The sequence below is a fragment of the Dermacentor albipictus genome, chromosome 5 (genome assembly GCF_038994185.2).
Source record: "Dermacentor albipictus isolate Rhodes 1998 colony chromosome 5, USDA_Dalb.pri_finalv2, whole genome shotgun sequence".
Lineage (NCBI taxonomy): Eukaryota > Metazoa > Arthropoda > Arachnida > Ixodida > Ixodidae > Dermacentor > Dermacentor albipictus.
This window is the reverse complement of record NC_091825.1, coordinates 174,102,033-174,126,923: the sequence shown is the minus strand read 5'-3', so window position 1 is coordinate 174,126,923 and position 24,891 is coordinate 174,102,033. Positions and strand designations below refer to the sequence as shown.

Here is a 24,891-nt window from a genome sequence, read left to right as displayed (position 1 = left end):
AACAGCCTTTAGGCCTGCTGTATGTTTAATAAAAATTCAGCAGACATGCTTAAGACTGCTTACATGTGGGAATGCGAAAGCACGATACTGTTTGTAGACCTCGGAACATCATGAACGCACTCATTTTATATACTCATGACGTGGCACCACCACCTCCCCATTGGCAGCGCTGTCACGTGCCCAATGACGCCACGCATAAGGCCACAAGCAGCCAGATGGCTGCAATGTAAAGCGTGCAGTGATGCATGCACTAGGCACACCTTTAGATCAACCAGAACCATAGAGTAGCCATGGTGTTGGGGAAGCATGCTCTTCTCACACCTCAGAGGTTCGAATCCCATCCAGGCCAAAATGTATCAAATTTTCTTTTCAAAGCCATTAATTTTTTGTTTACAGGAACCTCCCCAAGAAATTTGACATCAATCTGAACATTTTTTGGTGTGTTTTTACTCGTTGTTTCGTCAGCCATTTTGGGTACCATCTTTTGGCCATGCTGACTATGACAAATTTTTGCGTAATGGGGCATATGATGCTTTTGCAATAATAAAACACTAGGTATATGCAACTGGGCATGTGCGATAGGGTATGTGAACATTCTTGACTAATACCCCAGGCTAGGTATGCACCACTGACTATGTGCAGGAAAAGACAGGCAGAACAAGAGGCAAGAAGTGAAGTCAGCTATAGAGATGTGAAGGAGTCAACAACAGAAGCAGCCATGTGTGGAGAATGAAAAAAAAAAATAATTTAATTTTGGTGTTTTACATGAGAAAACCACAACATGACTGAGAGGCACTGTGAAGAAAAAAGTGAACGGAACAAAATGAGACCCAAGCATGCATTAAGCAAGGTGTGTTGGGCTACAAAGAAATGAAGAAGTCGGTTACAGAGAAGTCGGCAACAGAAGCAGCGAGGCATGGGGAAGTTGAGTGAAAAATATAGGACCAGTGCATGCATTGAGCAAGCGTTGAGATACATAAAAGTGATGGAGTGAAGACGTTTCAGTAAACATCAAGGGAAGCTTCACTTGTCACCAATTAACACATATGCATGGAATCTGCCAAACTTTTCAAGTTGGTGGGTGGGTGCTTTCCAAGTATGCTGGACACGAAACAGCTGATTTTCTCATGTTTGAAGTTTGAATAGCGAGTTGTCGTATGGCGTCTATATTTTGAAAACTTTTAATATGTTCTGCAACATGTACACTTTTTCATAATTCTGAAGATGCAAGAAATGTGGTGAAACTAAATTTTCAATTAACGAAATTGATTAGTGCCTGACGCGCATACATCAGTGCTCTACAGGTCAACACAACTAAGACGTCGGCCAATGTGTACAGTGGCAGCTTTTCTTGTTAAATTAAAGGATTAAGTTATACAACATTCCTGGTCTAATTATTATTGTAAAGATCACGTTTCACAGGGTACATCTGACCTGGAGAGAAAGTGAAGATCAAAAGGAAAGCCGAAGTGAAAACATGGGCTTTTCAATATGAGAAGTCACAGTTCTAGCAACTCTGACATCATAGTTTATCTAGACTTGGTGCCACAGATAACTGGCTACAATTTTCCTGAAATTCCGGAAACCACATGTTGCACCATACTGCAACTAGGCCTTTGCAAAGCACTTCTAGAGCCTACTGCCTAGGCTTAGGTCAAGAAGACATGTAAATAGTTTCCAAATAATTTGTGACCACAATTCATACAGACCAGTCAGCTTGGATATTTCAGACACCACAGGCTGCCTACAATATGCAGAGTTAGTGGTGCAAGGCTTGGATATATTAAAAAAAAAAAGCTAATGATATTTTTTTCTTCGTTTCTTGTTCCTTTTCTCATTCAAGTGCGCACAAGATTACATTTGTAGTAGTGCTCATTAAACCATTAATTCACTTGGCCAAAATTTAGTTCGAATGAGAAAATGATACTATGTTTTTCAAGATGTCTGATTCAACAGTTTTTAAGCTTTTTCCCATGTGCCCTGGTGTACTCTCTGCAAACCCAACACGGGTTCGGTTCTTTTCTGTCTGCACACATGTTTGTGTGCATGTATCTGTGTGCACAGCAATGTCTGCCAAGAAACGAAACAGTGCCAACCAGGTGCTGTTCACAAAGAAAGATGTGTACAGAGCTTCACTCTTTGCTCTCGAGTGCCTCAAGTACACAACTATCAGGCGGCGCACAGTCCTCTGGCACAATCACTTCATCTGCAGAGTCTTCCAGCAGGTTTTCATCTTCCAAAGTGCACAGCAGTTGGTCATTTTCATAGGTTGGAAAATAGAACCTGCAACGATAAAGTGCTTAAACTTTACAATGACAGCCTCCATACAGAACTAAAAAAGTTGCCTGCTACCAATTTTGTGCTGCTCCCTTTCCTGCGAACTTTATGTGGGCACAAGCAACAATATGAGACAGCATCAGATATGGCCAAAAGTGAAGAAACTTATGTTTAGTTTCACACAGAACATGCCAGACTGGAATTGTTTTAGGCTTGTAGCGCAGCTCTGAAGAGCAAAAAAGGAATAAGGTAAAGGTAATCAAAGAGAACGGGAAACAGAGTGAGCGCTAACTTCCAACTGACAGTTTATTTCGTGACACAAGACTACTTATACACTCGGCAATCCATATGACATCAGGAGATAACAAAGAAATGAAGCAACAAAACCGATAGTAACCAAGTGGTAACATATTCAGACAGCCTGTGGCTGCAGTCGGAGATACGCCAATTCATTGTTTGATAATGATAATGAAGGTGAGCTTACACATGCATGGCCCAGACCAATGATAGCCTTTGCTTCGATGATTTCTCTTGTGAGCTGATTACGACTGCGACCAAGAATGACGCATTCCTCTAAGACAGGTTCGCAACCACACGTTTTGCAGTGCTGCGCCAGAAACCCCCCAGCTGTAATACAATTCTTGGCATTGTAACGATGTTCGCGCAGCCTGTCATTCAGACATCAGCCAGTCTGACCAACGTAAAGTTTTCCGCACTTGAGTGGAAAACAATAAACGACACAATGTGTGCAATTAAACTTATTTTTGTGGTTCTTGTCACAGGAAAGAGGAGCTACCTTATTGGGATTAGTGAGTTTGCAAATCCTCATTAGCTTGTTAGGGGCAGAAAACACTACACGAACATTCGCTCGCTGGAGCAGCACTGCAAAACGTGTGGTTGCGAACCTGTCTTAGAGGAATGCGTCATTCTTGGTCGCAGTCGTAATCAGCTCACAAGAGAAATCATCGAAGCAAAGGCTATCATTGGTCTGGGTCATGCATGTGTAAGCTCACCTTCATTATCATTATCAAACAATGAATTGGCGTATCTCCGACTGCAGCCACAGGCTGTCTGAATATGTTACCACTTGGTTACTATCGGTTTTGTTGCTTCATTTCTTTGTTATCTCCTGATGTCATATGGTTTGCCGAGTGTATAAGTAGTCTTGTGTCACGAAATAAACTGTCAGTTGGAAGTTAGCGCTCACTCTGTTTCCCGTTCCCTTTGATTACCCCTACCTTATTCCTTTTTTGCTCTTCCGAGCTGCGCTACAAGCCTAAAACAGTCATGACATACCAACTCGCCCAAACTGCCACGCAGACTAGAATTGCTTGTTTTTTTATCTGACATTACATGAACAGAAATTTAAGTCCTACAAATATTTTGCAGTCAGCAACAATGGTTTCTACTGTCTTTCTGTAAGCTAATGTTGAGTCGTGTTTGACTCCTGGTGACACCATAAATAACCGATCCCCTGTGAGACCTATAAAGAATGCTTAAAGTCAGGGTGTTTGCCTGTGGCCTGATTGATGCTATTAATCTATTTTGTGCACTGGCAGCTAAGTGCTTTTTTTTTTATTCAAAGCTAGAAAGCAATAATTTATTTGACATTCAATTAGCAGCCAACATTCTGGGTCAATCACATTCAAGAATAGTTGGTAGGCATCTATACTCTCTTGTATACTTAGCAGGCAATCACGTGGCTTTTCATGATAACTACATTTACAACCAAAAGATAATGGGACACATGTTAAAAAAATATGGTAATGTATAACAAACTGAAGCCAACAGACATGAATGCTAAGGACAGCACAATAGGAACTAAACTTATAGATACGCTGCCTACAAATTGGAGATGAGGGTTAATTTTCATGTTCTTGTTTATCATTATCATAATCTGATGTTCTTTATCAAGGGAAAATGAAAGTGGAAGAAAAAAAATTGCCATAGGTGATCATACCTGCAATGTTCTACCAATTGAGCTATAGTAATAGCGGCCGACTGTCTCTCCACTTTTTTTATATTTCTATACATGTTAGGCTTGAAAGCCTCCTTCGGGGCTCTCTCTTTATAATGGCCAGTGCCATTCACAGTCACCAGTATAACAACAGCCTCAAAGATGGCAGTCTTTATGAATCATATAGCTTGCCAAATGGCTACATTAAAGGGCCCCTCACCAGGTCTGGCCATTTTGAACTGACAAGCACAGAGCATACACTGCTTGATAATGGTTGTGTTTGCAAAGTATTACATTGCTACGTGCCACAGAAATATCTGAAATTTCAAACCGAATGCTGTTTTTCCTTCTACTCATGGCCGCCACGCTCCAAGCCGGAGGATGACGTACTCGTGTCCCTGTGCTCACGTACTCGAGTCTGCAGTGTGATGTCACTCGTGGTGACATGCGACTTCGAGAATTATTCAAGGCACCATCTGTTATTTGTGTGATCTGTTGCTTGAATTGACAAATTAAGTTTAGAGAAATAATAAAACACACAAACGGAATGTCTGCATGTTTCTTGCTTTACTTCACACTGAAGCAAGAGAGATGTACTTTTGCTTCGTCTGCTTGTTTCCACCGTCTTGCAGTCACGTGCGCAGGTACCGAAACTATGCCATTTTCCACCGTGTTCCAGCGTGTGATCGTGCTCTGCGATCCGCTTGTTCTGCCTCAGTATTCGTGTAGCACTGAATTATACCGCTAGTCATGTGTCTTTGTGCATAGCGTGCAAAATCGTGCGTCGCTTGAAACGATGCCAGCTTGCGGGCAACACCGCCAGCAGAAATGCGCATCGGCGGAAAAAAAAAAGAGAGAGAGAAAAAAAGAAGTGAAGGCGGGGCTCGTGACATGTGTCATGCGATCCTTGAGGTCCGGCATGGGAGAACGCAGGGAAGGAATTTCGCTTGCGTAGGCTAGACAGGGCGAGCGGAGAGGAAGTCTTGCTATGCAGTGGAGCCCACCTGCTGAAATTATATGTTCGCGGCACTGAAATATTTCTATCTTGACTATTAATGAGGAGACTTGAAAAATTCTTGCGGCAGATCGTTTCCTAAAGGACACGTAACTTCCAGCATATAACCAAAATCTGCTATGGGGCCTGGTGAGGGGCCCTTTAAGAAACAGAGTGTAAAATCTAGAAAACGTATCAGTTCAGTTCGGGTCCAATTAGCCAATATTTCATTGTTCCAGTTCTGGATCGAAGGAATAAAAAACTATAACGCTCTGCCAACTGGTTTGGTGCATTGCACTTTATCACCTTATGAGTAGTTCTTGACACACAGGCTAAAGGTATGTCCTCACTTGCAGAAATAAGCAGTGCTTAAGAACGCGCCGCGTGAAAGGTGCTTTCGCGGCAAGAATTCGATGCCACGCAAGGATGGGTTGCGAACCCATTTTTTCGTGGCACCGCATTTCTGCAAACCCAAGTGAACCAATCACAGGTGCTGAGGTCGTCACGTGGGCAGTGAGGTCAATGCTCTCGCCGAGTCCCAGCAGCCAGGGACGAACGACTGAAACGCACTTTTGAGGCATCTCGAGAGAGGGCGAGAACTCTCGCTTACCCGCTGCTCTCTGTGAATGCGCAGTGGTGTGACCTTTAGAACGTGGCGTGCGCTTATTTCCGCAAGTGAGGACGTACCTTAAGACAACTTGCCCACACGAGAAAGTTCTGTCAACAGAAGGCAGATATCCTGTGGAACTTGGGAGACAACAGTTGAAGTTTTAATGAGATTAGCATTGTTTGGGTACCTCACACGGTTTGCGTTATGTATCTAACTTCTTCCACAGGCGAGAGACCCAGCCAGGGACAGCTCCTTCCCACCACTGCAGCCTCTGTCCACGAAGGGGCAGCAGCAACACAAGGGACAACAACAGATTAAGAAGACCCAAGACAACGCTAAGGTGAGCTGGGGACCACCCAAAACACCACCTCCGCACTCGGGGAAATCTAATAATAATGGAGAGGAACTTAAACATCTTAGAAAGGAAAACGAAGCATATCGCAAACGCATAGAAGAGCTAGAAAGATGGTTGGAGGAGCTAATTAAAGCCTCGCAGGATCAAAGGACCGGTAGTCCCTCTAGACCGCAGACTCCACCACAACAACCACAGCTACCAGAATCTTTCGAAGACCAAATGAGAAAATTTATGATGGTTATACAAGAGAAAACAAATGCAATAGAAAACAAAATGGCAATAATGGATCAGGAGATCCGAAACCAACGCAAACAACAAATCTCACAACAAGCTAAAGACCAATTCAACCTAAGAAGACAGGGCCTCGAAAACTACAACGCGTCTAACACCGAGGACTAATCATGGCCTGACACGAAACAATTGAAATTTGGCTATGGAATTGCAGGGGCTATCGCAAAAAACAAGGGCAACTCCTAGAATACATGAACACACAACTCACACCACCAGATATCATAGCACTACAGGAGAAAGGGAAAACCACACCAACCCTACAAGGCTACATGTGCTATGAAAAAGAACGCACAGCAATACTAATCAGTTAATCCCTCACCGCCATAGCACACGACAGCATAGCTGACACAGACATAGACCACGGTATTGTTGAAATCATTCCAAAAAATTGGCTGAAGGCTTAGCTTGGTTAAGCATGGAAGATTGCGAAAGCAATACCCTTGGCTGCGCCTTGGTTCGGCTGATGGTGTGGACATGTAGACATCAGCGAGCGCCCTCTCTCGGTAGCGCCGCAGCAGCGGCGCGCAAGGCTTCGCCTCCACCATCGTTGCCACGAGCTGGGGCCCCGTCTCTCAGTCTGGTGTGACGTTACACGGTCACGTGACGCGCAGCTGTGTAAGGAGGCGCCACGACCACCGATGGGCCGAAAGTGCGAGCAGTATTGCTTTCGCAATAAAAGAAAAGAAAAGACAGCAGTGTCTTTGTCATAAATCTCTATAGTCCTCCGAGCCAAAAAGAGACTTTTTGCAGGAGCGAGCAAATTAGCCAAAACAAACCCCCTAGTGATTGTAGGAGATTTCAAAGCCAAAGATCTGACCTGGGGTTACAAAAAACCAGACAAGAAAGGCATACAAGTTAAGGAAGCAGCAGATATATATGACTGCACCCTCATAACAGACGACAGTACGCCAACCAGACTAGGTAAGAGCATAAGCTCCGACACATGCCCCGACCTGACATACATCCGGGGAACAGACAAGGCGGTATGAGAAAACCTGCTGGAGAATCTGGGCAGCGATCACTACATCCTAAAAACGCAATTGGCAAACGGAAGAATAAAACGCAAAATTGGCACCACCAAGGTGACAGATTGGAATGCCTTCAGGAAGGAATGCAAAACTATAGAGGGAAACATCGAGTCCCTAGAAGGCTGGGGAAACAAGCTCAGGGAGGTGCTCGACAAGTACGCCAAAGAAATAGAAAGAACAGAGGAAACACCTGAGGTGGACTCGCGACTACTCAAGCTATGGGAGGCAAGACACGGGCTCACTAAAAGATGGAAAAAAGAAAGGCTAAATAGGAAGCTCAAAAAGAAAATCGCAGAGATAACCAAGGAGGTGGAGGAGTATGCGGCTCAGCTGACTAGGCAAAACTGGCAACAGTTTAGCGAGTCCCTAAACGGAACCCTTAGCACGGCAAAAACATGGCACATACTCAAGGTGCTCCTGGGCCCAACAAAAACAAAATCTGAAAACAATAAGGCCATACATTGCCTGGTACACCAATTCGAGGAACCGGACTCTGCTGCTAGAGCACGTCAGAGTCTAATGTTTTGGACATGACAACCCGGCCGCCTACACACAACAATACAAAGGGAAAGAAAACGAGCTGCTGGACAGGCCAATCACAAAAGAAGAGATGTACGCGGCCATAAGAAGCGTAAAAAAGAATACAGCAGTGGGCGCGGACAAAATCAGAAATTCACTTATTCGAAACCTAGGGGACGAACTGGTGGAACAACTCACCACCTTCCTCGACCAACACTGGGCTGCAGAAACAGTACCAGAGGAATGGAAACACGCAGAGATTGTAATGATACCCAAACCAGGCAAAAAGATACAGGTAACAAACTTAAGACCAATCTCCGTCACATCGTACTTAGGCAAATTATATGAGAGGATAGTAACAAAAAGACTACAACATTACACGGAGGAAAACGAGCTATACCCCCTTATTATGTTCGGTTTACAATCCAAGCTTTCGACACAGGATGTCCTTCTCCAAATTAAACATGAGGTTCTCAGCAACATACCATACAACGGAGAACACGTTTTAATGGCACTAGACATAAAAGGAGCTTTTGACAATGTCAGCCACGCGGCAATCCTGGAAGGCCTTAACAGCGTAGACTGCGGGAAGAAAGTACACTGATACGTCAAAGCCTTCCTCTCCAATAGAACAGCCACAATAGGTTTGGGAGAGATCCGATCGCAAAAATTCCCCAGACCAAACAAGGGGACACCCCAAAGTTGTAATTTCCCTGATACTCTTTAACATCGCAATGACTGGCCTAGGGCATAAACTGAGCGAAATCGAAGGCATACAACACGCCATGTATGCAGATGACATCACCATCTGGGCCACTAAACGCTCGCTGTGCCAAAAAGAAAGCTATCTGCAAGAAGCAGCCAATTGCGTGGAAGAATACGTCGGGGAAAGAGGCCTTGAGTGCTCAACGGAGAAATCCCAGCTTCTGAGAATTACACGGGGCAAGAAAAGCAAAGAAAGCCTTAACATGCGGCTAAAGGGGCAGCTGATACCGGAAAGCCAACAAATCAGGATCCTTGGAATGTGGGTGCAATCCAACCAGCGCTGCACCCACACTCTGAAAACACTCAAGCAGTCAACAACCCAAATAGCACTCATGATCACGCGGGTGTCACATAAGAGATATGGGATGAAAGAAGGAGACACACTTAAGCTGGTTGGCAACCTGGTGGTCAGCAGGGTTGCATACTCACTCCTGTACTTCAACTGCACCAAACAGGAAATACAAGAAGCAGACACCATTTTACGCAAAGCGTACAAAACAGCACTTCACCTGCCGAACAATACATCAACAGAGAAACTAATGGCACTTGGTTTAAGCAACACCTTCGAAGAACTAGAGGAAGCCCAAAGTATCGCACAGCTCATGAGACTCCAGCAGACCAAAACGGGAAGGGAACTGCTAATAAGGCTAGGCTTCGTGGAACCAATCAAAGAAACCCAAAGAACGGAGGGGATTCCTGATGAATATCAGAAAACATACACTGTTAGCCCCCTACCCAAAAACATGGACCCAAACCTCCACACGGCGCGAAGGGACGCAAGGGCGAAATACGTCGAAAAGTACCTGGCCACAAAAAACAACAGTATACACAGATGCTGCAGTATATGGCAAGCAAAGAGGCACAAACATAGTAAAGACAGCTGTGATAGTAATAAGCCAGGACTACAAAGAGATCAGCAGCGCGTCAATGAAAGACTGCTCGGTAACAGAAGCTGAGGAAATAGCCGTAGCTCTAGTGGCAGCGGAGGGCTACCGATCCGAAAGGTTTTTAACAATACTTGCAAGCTACGTGTCGGAATTACATGAATGGCAGAATAGGATGCAGAGCGCTTCACATCCTCCACTCCTGCAGGGCTAACAACAAAGTCAGCCGTACAATTTTCTGGGTACCGGGACACGCTGGAATAGAAGGGAACCTAAGGGCGGACAAGGCAGCTCGAGAGCACACAAACCGAGCGGCCACAAGCACCGACCCTGAGGAACCCATACCAGTCAACCCAAGCGACTCAGACATTCTGAATTACTATAAGGGGGTCCGAATCAAATACCCTCCACCCCATAACAGCCTGAATCAGCATGAAGCAACCTCTAGGAGGAGGCTGCAAACAGGAACATACCCAAATCTAAACACACTAAGCAAGATGTTTCCCACCCAGTATAGACACATTTGCCCCTGATGTGGCGCCAAGCCCACCTTATATCACATTACATGGGGATGCGTTCAGAATCAGTTCCTTCAAGTAAAAGACCCGAGTGCGGAGCAGTGGGAGAGGGTGCTCTCCAGCAGCGACCCGATAGTACAGCATGGACTAGTAAGGCCCGCTCACCGAGTAGCCACCCCCAGTGGTGCCCTGGAATAGGGGCGTCGACCCTGCGCAGATGGGGAAGACCGTGAAGATGGCCGACCACATCTGCCACCGCTAATTTCTAACCAATTAGAGCAAATAGTTTTTCCTCCTCCTCCTCCACATTACTACTGGCCAAAATTGCCTACTAGCTTGGGCCACTAGGTATGTGCTGGCCCACTTCATATGTGCCCAAACAAACAACTTGCCACTAATTGATGTCTGGCCCAGTAGACAACTTAGGTCACTGGGTATGTTCCCTAAAGAATGTGCCAAGTTAACAAGGGGTTAGCGCCCCATACTCGTTTAGTGTGGTCGCTTGAGGGATAACCATTTGCAATGAAGTTGAAATGGCTATCCATCAATGGACAAGAGGCTGCTGCTTAACCTGACAATGCAATGCCTTCAACCAATGCTGGTGCAGGTGAGCCAATGGACACTTCATCCTAAAGTGTGTATACACACGTGTATGTAGAGAAAATGTATATAGAACAATTAAAGGGACAGTACGTCAAGCTCTTGAATAAACACTCCAAACTTGTACATACCAAAACTCTGCCTGTCTATTTAGTTCCATTATTGTAATCATCAAATAATTGTCCCAATAATCATCATAACATACAACACACATCAATCACACCCCGATCTGTGATGAAGTACAGTGCAAAATTCAAAGCAGAAATGATAAAATACGACGGAGAAGCTGACACCAAGAGGAAGACGAAACAGAAACGAAGGTCTCGCGCAGCACTAGAAAAAAATCACCCATGGCAATGCAAGTGAACGCCAGTTGGACAAGATTGTTCAAACGCCGCTGGACCAAGTGGGCGTGACCAGGCCCACAGGGACAGCTGAACCCACATCTACATATGATGTTCTTAAGATCAAGTTCCTGTGTACAGGATGGGGAGTGCTTCGGGACGTAACCAGAAGTGCGACATCGGAGCGGTATGAGTTTGCTGCCATTCTCTCTTCAAGTTTGCTGCCTGCTGCCATCATTCATTGATAATTGCTGTTGGCTTCTGTTCATCAGCGGCCATCCAAATTTCCTGCCCGTTCTGCCATTCCTTCCTCCTGCATTGGCCACTAGCTCACCGGAGACAGTTCTACCGCATCGGGCACCACTAGCACTGCACCCAGCAAACTTTTGAGACTGACTCGCCTTATTTTGGAACCCCTCGTGTTTGACTGAGCTTTTCATGTGTAATGTCTGCGTGCAGATTTATTATAGTTTTTTCGTGTCGTAACAAAATGCCTTGTCAAATTCACCTACCGACAGTCACACACCTTGAAAAGTGCTTATCCTAACCTTTACACCATCATGAGATAGATTGCTAATTACATAAATGTTGCCCCCAAGATATGGATGTGCCACTAATTTTTTTTACACTTCTTATGTAGGACTGCGTTGCTAGTTGCATGTGTTTTAGGAATACTCCTCGCAGTAAATAGAAGTTAAATGTACAAGATATTCATAGTGCTAGTAAACCTACAAAATATTTAAGGTTTAACTTTGACACTACCGCATCACAGCTGCCATGGTAGCTTAACTCTTTTCTTATCACGAACAAAACAGCCCGTTTTTGAAGGCTTTAGCAATAATTTTTTATTGAATACAACACGAGTTACAATAAAATGATATGCATCAATAGTGCTTAGACCACTTATATTGTAGCCGTTTGCAGTGCAGAACTGGCTACAATGTGGCCTTTTCCAATTACTGTTTACACTCCCATAGAAATCCATATATACGCATACCACTTACAGTGCAGTTGCGCGAGATGAAATACCTGTCATAATGCTGCTTCCACAGGAAAATCCCGCCAACAAGCACAGTAGCAAGCACGCTTCTCAACGAGGGGTGCTGGCTGACGGAAGGGGAGAGCAATGAGGGCGACGCGAAGAAGGAGGAGCACGAGATGAAGAGCAAGCGGTATGGAAAATAATAATAATAATAATAATAATAATAGTAAAGCCGCGGTAGCACGATGCGGTGCTCAGTGGTTGCCTAGGCGATCGAGAAGCCTCATGATGGAGAAGGTTCAGCGCTCTGCACTGAACGTGGCTTCGGTTTCTATGCACCCTTCGCAGTGTGCATCATCGTGATGTGCAGATATTGAGTGTGCGACCCAGACTGCTGTCCCTTTAGGCAGTGTTCTGCAAATTTATTTTAGAGCTATTAGGCTTTATGTGCACTCATGAGCATAGGCGCCACGTCTTCAATCTGCCGGGGGAAGAGGGGGCTGGGCCCCAATTCGCAGCCTCTTTTTTGTTATTCGTTTACCTCCCATTACCCGCCTGCCCATGCTCCTTAGCAAGAGATGTACACAGGTGGAAAGGCAATACTGTATATGTAAACATTAGTGTTGTATGTTTCTGATGTTGAGTGAATATGCTAAAGAGAATGACCGCATGGTTCTTAAGATAGTAAATAAATAAATGAATAAACAAACTAAAAAGCACGTACTGTGTTTACTCGATTCTAACACATACTTTTTCCCGATATCATCATTATAAGCCTGTTTTACGCCCACTGCAGGATGAAGGCCTCTCTCCCTGCAATCTCCATTTACCCGTCATGTGCCAACCAAAAAAAAAAAAAAAGAAGCTTGCTGTGGAGCTCTAATACGATTCTGCTATTCAAAGATGGGTCTTAATATCAAAAATTAAAAAGGTGATAACTAAATTTATGTAATTTATCAGATAGATGCCCATATAACTAGTGTCCGCCATGCTGATGGGGCAATAGATGTGTACGAAACCATCTTGACATTGATTAAATCTTACATTAGAAAATTTCCTTCCAATAATATCACACCGTATTTTAACTGTAATGTGTGCTGCTGTCGCAGACATCTAAAGTATGTCCATGGTTCACACATCGTATATGTACATTAGACATCCAGAATGCGATGCCAAAGAACGTCTTTTGAATGGCCACATAGCATGAAGAACAAATAGGACATTCCGTAGATGTTCATAAAACATTGTTTTTAATCTTAGACGTTGCGACCTTACCAGTACATATTATGGACAATCATGGTTTACTAGGTAGACAGTTCGTATAAAGGGCCGCCAGTTTTTCAAGTATTATGTCTCCTCCCTCTTTGATTAAATCAACTGTTATTCCATCTTCTCCTGCCACTTTTCCCCATTTCATGTCTTGCAAGGCCCTTCTAACTTCATCGCTAGTTATAGAAGAAGCCTCTGTAACATGTTCATTACTACTTCAAATGGAGGTATTGTAGCTGCTCTGGCTACTGTACCGGTCAGTATAGAATTCTTCCACTGCTTTTACTATATCTTCGAGATTGTCAACATTACCCTGCTTATCTTTAATTGCATACATTTTGGTTTGTCCTATGCCAAGTTTACTTCTCGCCAATTTCATGCTGCATCAAGTCCGTACTGAACATGTGCAAGGCACAACAAAACAAAAACACGGTAACACCTAATCTATACATGTCTACACTTATCAAGAAATATGAGCTCTTTCTTGGTAAGGAACACAGATGGTGCACTTACACACTTCTCGGGGCCAAGTTTATAGATGCGATAGGCTTCAATCAGCTCCCTTTCCTGCTGAGTTTTAGCCTTCGCCAAGATCGAAACGTCACTGAACATAGGATTACAACCGCACTCCTTACAATGCAGCGGAAGATTACCTCCTGTGCCTGTGAATATTAGATTCGCATGCTCACGCATGCGATCATTCACAGAGCGACCTGTTTGTCCTATGTAATCTCTACCACATTTCAAAGGGATACTGTACACTACACATGTGTCGTACGTGCGGTGCATCACGACATGCTTGGTATTGCACATACTTTTTCGCGAACTGTGCTGCGGGAGCCTCATGCAATGTTTTGCTAGCTTACAAGGCGCAGAACAAACTAAACTGACGTCGTTTCTTGCCACAACCTTTTTCAATCTATGTGAAATGCCATGTACATACGGCATAACCACCAACTTCTTTTTTATTTTGTCTCGCACTTTGCGATTCCCCATTTTTTCCTTTTCAAACGCTTGTACATAGATTTAGTCATTGCAGTGATCAAATTCTTTGGGTAGCCTGCCACTAACAGTCTCCTTTCTTGCTGGGCAGCACTGTCTTGCATTAGATGCGTACAACTCTTTTCCACCGCATTCGACAAGCACAAAGAGGCTATTCCACACTTGACCAGTTTCGAGTGAGCGGATTGGTACGGTGGCAACGTCTTTTTAGTTCTTGCATTATAAGCCCAGCAAATTTGACCTTGAGTATGAAAGGTTAGTGTCAAATCTAAAAACCTGATGGAATTTTCTTGGGGTGCCTCGTGGGTGAAACTAAGATGTCGAGAGCAATGCCGAAAAGCTGATAAGATACTGCAAATGATATCAGTGAGACAATCACTTCATCCAATATTTAAGAGAACAAGGAAATCATCAACATACCTAAACACACAAGCAACACAGTAATCGGTAATGGTGTCTGAAAGAGACCTGTTGAATTTCGCTAAGAAAATACCACACAGTATCGACGCAACATTTAACCCTATACATATACTATTCTTCTGCAAAAACCCCTAGACATCTAATTTAACAAAAGTTGCCGACAAGTAAAAAGGTAACAGCTTCATAAAACTCCCAATCGAGAGGCCACAACTAACTTGAAAAGAAGTCCCTCCTTGGCATTCAATAGCTTCCCGCACTGCCACAAAAAGTTCTTCATGCAGAATAGAATAATACAGTTCTTCAATGTCCACAGAAAAGGCCGTGTTTGCTGTTAGCACTCCCGATCTCAACGTGTCGCTCACTACATTTGAACTGTCAATGCCGAAAGGCTCCTTAGTAGCAAAGGCATTCAAGGAACGTTGCAAGAACCTTCCAACAGGCTTCTGCCATGAGCCTTCTTCTGTCACTATGGTTCTCATAGGGCAGTCAGGCTTGTGCATTTTTACAGTGAAAAATGAGGAAAGCACATTACCATTGCTCTTCTTAACAGTCTTTCCTAAGAACTCCAGGTTAAGCCTCTTTCGCAGCTCCAAAGCCCTTTTTTTTTCACTTTTTCTGGCTATACACACGCAGCCTTGAAGTTTTCGTTCAAAGCTTCTTTGGCTTTCTTACTGAACGAAGTATTCAGGAGGACAACAAACCCACCTTCCTTATCGGACTGAAGAATTCCAACGTCATTGTGAATGAGGAAACGCGCAACCGGCCGCATGAGCTTTCCCGAGGGACCACGAGAAGGTTCTGAATTCTGGAGTTGTTCAATACCCTCCGATAGGCACCTTTCCTTCTCCTCGGCAGGTGCTTTTCCTGAAATCTCCCAGACAGTAGCTAGAAGCTAGTGACCACGCAAGTTCGGTGCTAAGGCAAACTTGGGTCCCTTGACCAGCAGGTCATGCACTCCAGCTGGAACCGAAGCGTCGTCGAGATAGACCATGTGTTCAGTATCTGGGTTTACCTAGCTCCGCTTCGGAACATGACGAATCACGTCACGCACCATCCGTGTTCCTTACCAAGAAAGAGCTCTTATTTCTTGATAAGTGTGGACATGTATAGATAAGGTGTTGACCGTATTTTTGTTTTGTTGTGCCTTGCACAAGTTCAGTACGGACTTGGGGGACGTCGTTTTCATGAATGAAGTTCAGTTGTTAGTCCAGCCACCTTCCGGTCTCTTTGTCCATGTCTGCTTCTTGATTTTTTCTACTTTCAAGTTTGCTGGCATTCTCCTAGTATAACCATGTACCAACTAGCCCAACAAGCCACTTTCATGATCACATTGCTTGGCGAGAAAAAGCTCTAAGATACTTTTGAAAACAACAATGTGACAAAATACGTTAACTGTGTTTTCGGTCTGTGTCATCAACCCATATTTTGAATAAGCTCGATTACTCTGGCTTATTCATGGTTCCACCACAGGTATCATAAAGCCATTGTAAAACAGCAACCAATACTTCGTGTGTTGAACGATGGTTTATTAAAACGTTTAGACTCGATCTGTGCAAGTCGCATCGTGAACATCGTTGCTGCGAATGCAAGTTCGGAGGCTTGTGGTTTCGCTGAATGTTTAATTACGACCACGATTTCACGGCGTTCGCCCGTTAATCAACGCAGATGTACCAATAGGGCACTATATCGAGTGCTAAAATGTATAACAAAGCTGATGAGCTACACACTGAGCAGACTGCACAACCTTATTCATTCAGCACAGCTTTCCTTTCTGACCGCCCCATGAAATGAGCGCCAGTTCAAATCATCTTTAGCTTATCTGCATATACGCAAACGTGTAACATTTTTGTAATACACTCGAAACGCATTGTTTAGCACGAAACAGTTTCCATTTTCTCGTGACCTAGTTACAGTTATGCCACCGAACACATCCACACTTTAAAGATATCGACACTGAAACGGATTGCTTAGGCTTGGATTACAGGGCTAAGTGCTAGCCAATGCATGTCTATGGGCTGTGTGGTTGCCACTGAACAAGCACATCCTTCTAAATCTGGCAACCTTATTTTGAATTAGTGTTTTGGCACAGGTTGGACTAGCTTGATGGTTGGGCACAGGATGGCGCAGGCGCGGCACTTCCATCCCTGACCATGATCGCAAAGCGAATCCCAGTCTTGGGTTGCATACTGAAGCAAAAGGCGGAGGCTTTCGCAATTAAAATGAACATCGAGATTAGCGATGGGTGGCTCAGAAATTTCAATAATCGCAATGACTTCAACTTCAAGATGATATACAGTGAAAGTGGCGCTGTCGACGATTCAGCTGTTGCACAGTATCGGAATGGAAAGCTAGTCTTTGTTTCAGCAGTTTGCAACTGAGAACATTTTCAACTGCGATGAAACTGGACAAAATGCTTCCAGAGAAAACGCTTGCATCTGCTGATGACCCCTACCATGGCGGAAACACAGCAAAGAGCAGCTGACTGTCCTCGTCAGCAGCAACATGTTAGGCAGCAAGAAGCTTCTGATGCTCGTTATAGGGAAATCGAATCCAAGGCACTTTAAGGGGGCAACCCCACCTGTTCAGTACGAGGCCAACAAGAAGGCCTGGATAACACAGCACTAATTTGAATTGTACATTTGCAAGTTTATTGTACGTTGTACAATAAACTTGACTGTTCATTCGCAAGGACAGAAGGTTTGTACAGCAGAATCGAAAAGTTACGCTGTTTGTGGACAACTATGTTGTGCATGGCTACATCAAAGACCTAAAAGCTATACAGATGGAATTTCTGCTGCCGAACACAATAGAAGTGCTGCAGCTAATGTACTAAGGTGTGATCTGGAAGCTGAAGCTTGCGTATAGGTCAAGCAAGCTCAGCCACATGGTGCTGTGCTCAGACAGTGGCAAAAGTTACCCCATTGACCATAGGTCTGTTGGTGGCATGCTTGTGGACTCGCGGAAGGCGATTACCCAAGAGATGCTTTGCAACTGCTTTCGCCACGCGGGCTTCACACTCAGCACCGAGACAGCTGTTTTGCTCGGGAAGAAGGACAGCGTATATGATCGATCTCCTTCCACGGGTTTGTGTTCGACAAGCTGTGCGCACTGGCATTCAGATTCCAACCGGGATAACTTTTGAAGGATTTGCCAAAAAAGATCTCAAACTCTGTGTGGAGTTAACTGATGATGAAATCATCTGTCAAGTGACGGTGGAATCGAACGGCTCCGACGCCGAGATTGAAGAGCCAGTGTCTGCACAGCCGACGAGCTCAGAGTTGATGCAAGCATTGATGACGCTGTCATCAGTCTACAGCAATGATATGACCTTGGCTGAAATTGAAGCAAACATCATCGCATGCAAATGGAACACCATGCAAAAGAGGATGAACAATTTTTTTTCATGCTGCTAAGGCAGTAACAGGCAGCATTGATTCAGCTAAACCTAGCGCTGGCTACATTAACAGCACTGTGTGTCAGATTTGAAAAACTTTTTATTAACAGCTCTTTTCAGAGCGACAATGCGTTGGCAACAATGCATTGGCAGAGTTGCGGAAGTCTGATACTTCGTCCTTGACCCTCTCTATCCGTGAAATACCTGTAAAACGGTGCATTTTCTGCATGCATTCGTTTTTTGGGACGGTTTTGCGGTCCCTTGGGAGTCTGAAAAATCGGACACTGACCTTATTCAAAACATTTCTACGGCTTACCAACAGGCCTAAATTGCCATGATGGTGAACCATTATTATCACTTATGTCTAAACATATTGTGCCTATACATACTGCGTATTTGTGATAAATCTAGCAATGAAGCAGATGGAATCATCTTGCTTGTGCCTATGAAACCAACTGCTCACTCATGTATTGTATGTTGTCTACACAAATTGCTATCATGGCTGAAATAATGTGTCGATGCTTTCAGTTTATTCTTCCTCGTAGAGAACTGTATTGGTGCTTCTGTTGGCAAAAGGGCAATTTTATGGCAGTTAGTGCAGTGGAGACAGTGGGTTTCTCACCCGTACTCTTGGGACAAAGGAACGACAGCACAGTAGTGCAAACAATCTTAAGGGCATTTATTGCACATTTCATAGACTAATGCCTGCTAGCCGAGTTGCTATCCACAAAACATGCCGATGGGCACGCGACAAATTGCGGAAGTCCAACTCACCACGACCGGATAACGAGCAGATATCTTCGCCCCATGCTGGACACCAACGCCTGGTCATTCACGCGTACGGTCACGCGAACGGTGGCGCGTTCGAACGCTCATGTTCATCCATTACGGGGTAGGCTTCACGAGACGGTCTCGCAGAAGCATAGATTGGCACGTGCAGAACGTCCGCACCACTTTCCAACCCCGAGCCAAAGAGGAAGAGCAGTCTCCTTTACACAAGCAAGTAACCCTGCTGTTAGGTGGCGTTAGCAGAGCCACGTGCGCGCCATCTCTCGCAATGCGCTTCAACCACACCGACTGCTGCAGGCACCAAGCCAAGTGGTGAAGCCGGATTACAGGAGACGGGAGCTATGCGAGAAAACATGTCAGGGGACGCGTGAGTTGCGCATCCCCACAACACCTAATACATACAATGATGCTGGTGTGTTCTTGCTGTTTCAAAATGTAGATAACTTGTAAATATTTACTGTAAATATACTTTCATGCTTGCTTTTCTTTTCTTACAACAGTATGATTACAAGTGCTATGTACCTGGTCACATATTCTAAACCTAATTTAGTGACTTGTAAACCGACATGTGCCAGCAAGTTTTGCTTTCAAAGCCAGACCAGACTCGGCTTCTATGTGCCCCCACCCCGCGCTTACTATCTCAACCAACAAAATACTTCAGTCTGAGTATATGGTTTGTTCTGCTTATGGCATCACACTTACTGTGGTTGATCCCAGCATGACTTGTCGATGGCATTGTTGTCATGCACATTGCTGGATAAGTGAGACAACAGTTGATAATGACAGCTGAACTTTTCTGAGCACACAAAACATGCGTTCAAATAAACCTGTTGAACAAAAAGAGAAAGCTTATAGCAATGAAGAGCCTATAAATATATGCTAGAACTAAGGACAGGACAGCTGTTCTATATTTCTCAAAGTACAGAATGCAATTGTTGGCTAGATACTAAGCAATGTGGACAAGCAGAAAATTCTGTCAAAAAAATACCTAGCTTGCAATGCTTCAAACACAATGATACATGACATGGCAAGAGCTACACATCACTCGCTGTCCATAGTAATTGTGTCATTACAAACTAAGCTGCAGAACCACTTCCTCTAAGCTTAATTGCACATCAATGCAGTTCAATCATATCATAGTCTTGTTTACTTTGTCCTTCACTAAAACAATGCTGCAAGTAACACTTCTGTATGGCCTGTAGTATGTACAGATTAAGTTGCCATTGTGTGCCCAATTACCAGCTATCCACTGCATTTGGATTCAAACACAAGAACAGACAGCATCTCCTCTTTTCATTCTGCAGACAAAAAACAGCAGCCATGGAATCAATGGCATGCAATGTCAATAGCGTAGTCATGAAATGTCATTGGCAACACATGTAGTTACCGTGACATGCCCAGGTTGCAAAACCACTTACAAGCATGTAATATCACTGATACTAACGATTACTTACCTGTTTCCGTAAATAGTTTATAACCTTTACTTGCTGGTAAAAGCCAAGGCTCTCTCTTATCTTAGTGAAATCGAATTTGTGAATGTCCTGGAATCCACAAAATGCCACAAATTCAGTGTGAGCAGCTGAAGTTTAAACAAGTGGGAACTACTGAACACACCTTCATGTGCCTTGTGATGGCAGGAATGCTGGCATAGGCTTCGCTGCACATCAGGCATATGAGGCTTGTTTCTTCACTTTCATCTTCCCAGTCCTCACTGTAATTACCAAAGTGCATGAGCATAAGCCTCACTTTCTGTATGTCCCAAATCTACTTTGAAATAAGAGGAACTTGAAGAACACATCTTTCATCTTATTATCTGGAAGTGAGATGTGTGATTGTTGGACAAGACTCTGCAAATGGATCACCCCAGTGTCATACCCAGCATATGGAAACAAAAGTTCACCTTCTAGTTCATTTTATTGTGTTCATGTTTCATTCCAGCATGACAGTACATCACTGGAATGATGATAATGTGCTTAATGGAACAACGGTATTCTAGGCCATGGGGCCTAAGGTGCCTCTGCGATTAAATGATCAGCATCATCATCTCAGCATGCATACATTTTGTAACATTATCTCCCTCCTCTGCAACCCCCCCCCCCCCTGCATATTGTATGTCATCGGGATAACAACAGGAAGTAACAGGAAGTATACAGTGGAAAAAGAAATGCAGTCTTGCAATCAAGAACATGACAGTCCATGAAATATAAGTGCTACCACTTAGTTCTTTTTCCCCCCATTTTTCATCATGGTGCCTCAGGCAAAAAGCAAAAGCACGATGAATAGCATTTAGGCACCAAGCAAGATGAACCTGAACCACAATGAGTCTATACCAACTAGCCCAAATTTCACTTAATCAACTTCATCATTTCATTTTTCCTTAGTTGTTCTTTTTTCCAACAAACTATTAGGAAAGAACCTACGACTTATGAAATCTTGCGGCAGAAAAACAGTTGCTTTTCTGTTAAAAGATTTTAATACCCATAGGGAAATAACATTTATTCTGGTGCCCATATTCTAACAAGCAGTATTTATTAAGGCAACAGCAGCTTTTTTTAGCAGTGCTTATACGGTGTCTGTACACCGAGTTGAGGCTGCATAAGAGTGCTGTGTGGTGAAGTGTCCTTAAAAGGGGGTCCTTGTGTTGACGAAGTGAGGTGTAGAACGTTCCTTTCAGCAGAAAGTGCTAACTGTTGTAGGAGGTTCGATGAAAAGGAGTTTGTTCAGCATTTCAAAAAGCAAAAATGCAGAATCAGCAGGAACAGAATGCATAAAAAAAATAAAACTCTTCACATTCTCTCTAAAATCCTCACTTTCATCAATAATCCCCCAACTCAAAGAGCATGAATCCACAACATTGTCAAGCACCCTGATGCAAGGTCCGATGTCATGGGTAACTACCGCTGTCTCATTACTTTTCTAATGCACCTCTTACTTTTATTACACAAAGAAAACGAATAAATTTTTTTTTTTTATTTCTCAGAACATTGGCAGGTAGGTGAAGAGTCAACAAAGTTCATGAATCTCCACCATTGTTCTCCTTGTACATTTTACTTTAGATTTTGCAATTCTCAAGCAGTACTTGCTCAGACCCCAGTAGGAATATGTTTAATTAAATCATGACCACAATTACCACAAAAGATATTTGCCTTTTTGTCAACTTGGGTTGACATTTCTGCAACTACAGACATCTGTCCTGCACACTGAAGCTATGCCTCTTAGTGTAGGAGGTTAATCATAGCTTATATGTAACACAGAAAGACCTAAATATAGCACAAGAATTGAGAACAGGGCGAGTTGGATTAGGCTTGTCAAGCAGCACGAAGAATAAACAAGGGCAAGTGCTTGTGTATTGCCATCTTTGTGCTGCTGCATGACAAGCCTAAATATTGCAATTCAATGTCATTTTTCATTAATGTGTGAGCGAAGCGCATAATCAGCACACATCAATCTTGACATGCATGCAAAATAGCTACATACAATTCGTCAGGTTTGTCATTCACTGGCTCCATGTCTTCATCTTGCTCAGTTAATTTCAGGCTTCCGTGTTCCTGCAAGGCACCACAGTAAGGTGCAGTAACTCCCCTCCTGTAATGAATGCACTTTACATGGCTTTTAACTTATCCAAAATTCTGCTGACCAGTGAGCATTTGTTTTATACCAGAGTTTAAAAATTCTGGCAGAAACCACCTCAGGATGACAGTCAACATTATCGCGATTTGCATTGAAGCAGTGAAATGGCACAACATGTTGCCACCACCAAAACATGTCATGTAGGAGGCTTCCAAATGCAGCCGAGCCCCTCTCTTGCGCTTCCCTCTGGACATGCTGTGCCATTTACCAGCGCCGCCAGAAGGCATGTGCATAGCACGTGTCTAAATTTATAATCAGGCAAGGTTGTCTGAATACATGTGATGCTGCTTCAATTCCAACCAGTATCACAAAAATTTTGAAGTTCTTTTTTTTTTCCTTATTCTTGAAGAGTGGCGCATGTCCAGTAGCACATACCAAGCGACCCTTGGTGCCACGAAGAAGGTTAATTGAATAGTGGCATATACTCAGTAGTACATACCCGGTGACCCAAGTTGGTATGAAAGAGGTTAGATACAAAAGAAAAAAACCTGACAGGGGGTAAAGTTATTAAATAAAGCTAATCACGTTGGAAATGCAATGATTAATTGGTTACTGTTTATTGGTGCACGGGTCAAATAGGGTCAAAGAGCACCACAAAGAATATTGATGAGTTGTCAATGGAAAAATGAATTGTAAATGATAGATTTAACGTGTGTAACAAGGGCTACAAATAAATTGTTGTAAAGCCAGTAAAATACATAAGTATTAAAATAATAACAATGACTATTGATGGGTGCATAATAATGAAAGTTCCATCACAAAGAGATGATCTAGTAAAACATGTCGGTGACAGTAGCACTAGTGCCTTACCAGAGCTCAACACAAGGGTTGGGAGGCACATGCTCTACAAGAATGCTACTGGAGCAGCAGCCTCCCCCCCCCCCCCAATTGAGGTTGTGCTACGAATCTATGGGGCTGATAACTGTGTACCGTCTTTTAATAACCTTAAAGGACCACTGACAGCCAAATTTTTGTTTGTGACTTTTACAATTTACTCAGTAGGTCTGCGCCTGATAACCACAGAATTCACTTACTCACTCAATCAATCAATTTTATTGATAACTAAATTAGTAAAGAAACAGTTGCATGCAGGAAGGGGTCCAAAAGTAAAAACTCCAGGCAGGACCCCTTACAATGAATTGTAAATTAAGAAATAAAGTGAACCTAACAATACATAGGTGAAATAATTAATAAGCAAGATGAAATTTTAAATAAGTACACTGATGTCATACGTTTATTTATTTATTTGTATTTATTTGAGTACCCTGAGGCCTGTTAGGGCATTATATGGGGGGGGGGGGAAAGGTCTAGCATAAGTGGAATGTGTACAATGTAAATAATATAGGAAAACTTCAGGTACAATAAAAAAAACTGATCTAAACATTGAACAGAAACAAACAAAAAGAAAAAGAAAAGAAAGAAAGAAAAGCGAAACGGAGTTTATACAATATCTGTTAATGTGAGAAACGCAAATGAACTCAAAATGTGATGGAGGGGACCAGTCTCCATCAGAACAAGAGTTTAAAAATGCAATCAAAGAATGAATTAGGTAAACAACCTACAGAAATACATATCAGATAAAACAGAAGGAATATTATACAATACTAAGCATACGAGAACACTGTTAAAGTAAATATTCAAGCATATGCTGGTTCAGACAGGTTGATACACTCCAAGAAGGTTAGCAGTGCTACGTGAAATGATGATTCCATAAGTGAGACAATACTTGAAGGTAGTGAGTTCCATTCGGCAATAGATAAAACCAGAGGTGAATTTTGATAAGCATTAGTCCTGGCAAATATAGGTTTTACTTTATGAACAGAGTAGCTATATCAATTTAAAAAGTTGTACATGTTGTAACTCCTCTCAAAGAGAGCTTAAAGCTGTAAACAGCCGCACTAAATTTGCAATATTAAAAGTCAATAAACACTGGTCACTTCCTATTTGTGTGTTGAAACAGTTTCTCCAGGACTCCTCACTTGAAATGATTGCTTAACCGACAATGAGTGGCATGCTTTCGGGAAACAAGCGAGGACAGTAGAATTTCAAAAACAATCGTTCAGTCCTCTAGCTGCTGTCTGATATTTCAGTTGGCAAATGCGAAAATATTATACATTATCAAAAATATGTCAGGCTATACTTTGGTCGACATTCCAGACCAGTAAATGCAGCGCAGTAATGAGAACGAAATGATGCTGGTGTGCTTGTCTATCGTTCATATCCTCATTGCTGTGCCACAATTCTGCTATGAAAGTAAAATGTG

The 24,891-nt window shown here is 43.2% G+C and overlaps 1 protein-coding gene across 3 annotated transcripts in view; it reads right to left on the bottom strand.

Moving 5' to 3' along the window:
* Positions 1-723: 723 nt before the first annotated feature.
* The window catches only part of LOC135897523 (zinc finger protein 277), a 52,851-nt gene continuing 28,683 nt past the window's right edge, over positions 724-24,891 (bottom strand). For 2 of the 3 annotated variants that reach the window (XM_070539325.1, XM_065426160.2), the window contains exons 9-13: positions 22,476-22,597; positions 20,613-20,709; positions 20,453-20,539; positions 19,701-19,825; positions 724-2,283 (exon numbers count right to left, since the gene is read on the bottom strand). In XM_070539325.1, coding sequence (XP_070395426.1) covers positions 2,133-2,283; positions 19,701-19,825; positions 20,453-20,539; positions 20,613-20,709; positions 22,476-22,597 — 582 coding nt within the window. In that variant the 3' untranslated portion in view covers positions 724-2,132. The remainder of the gene's footprint in view (positions 2,284-19,700; positions 19,826-20,452; positions 20,540-20,612; positions 20,710-22,475; positions 22,598-24,891) is intronic. The other variant, XM_065426162.2, reaches the window with a different exon arrangement.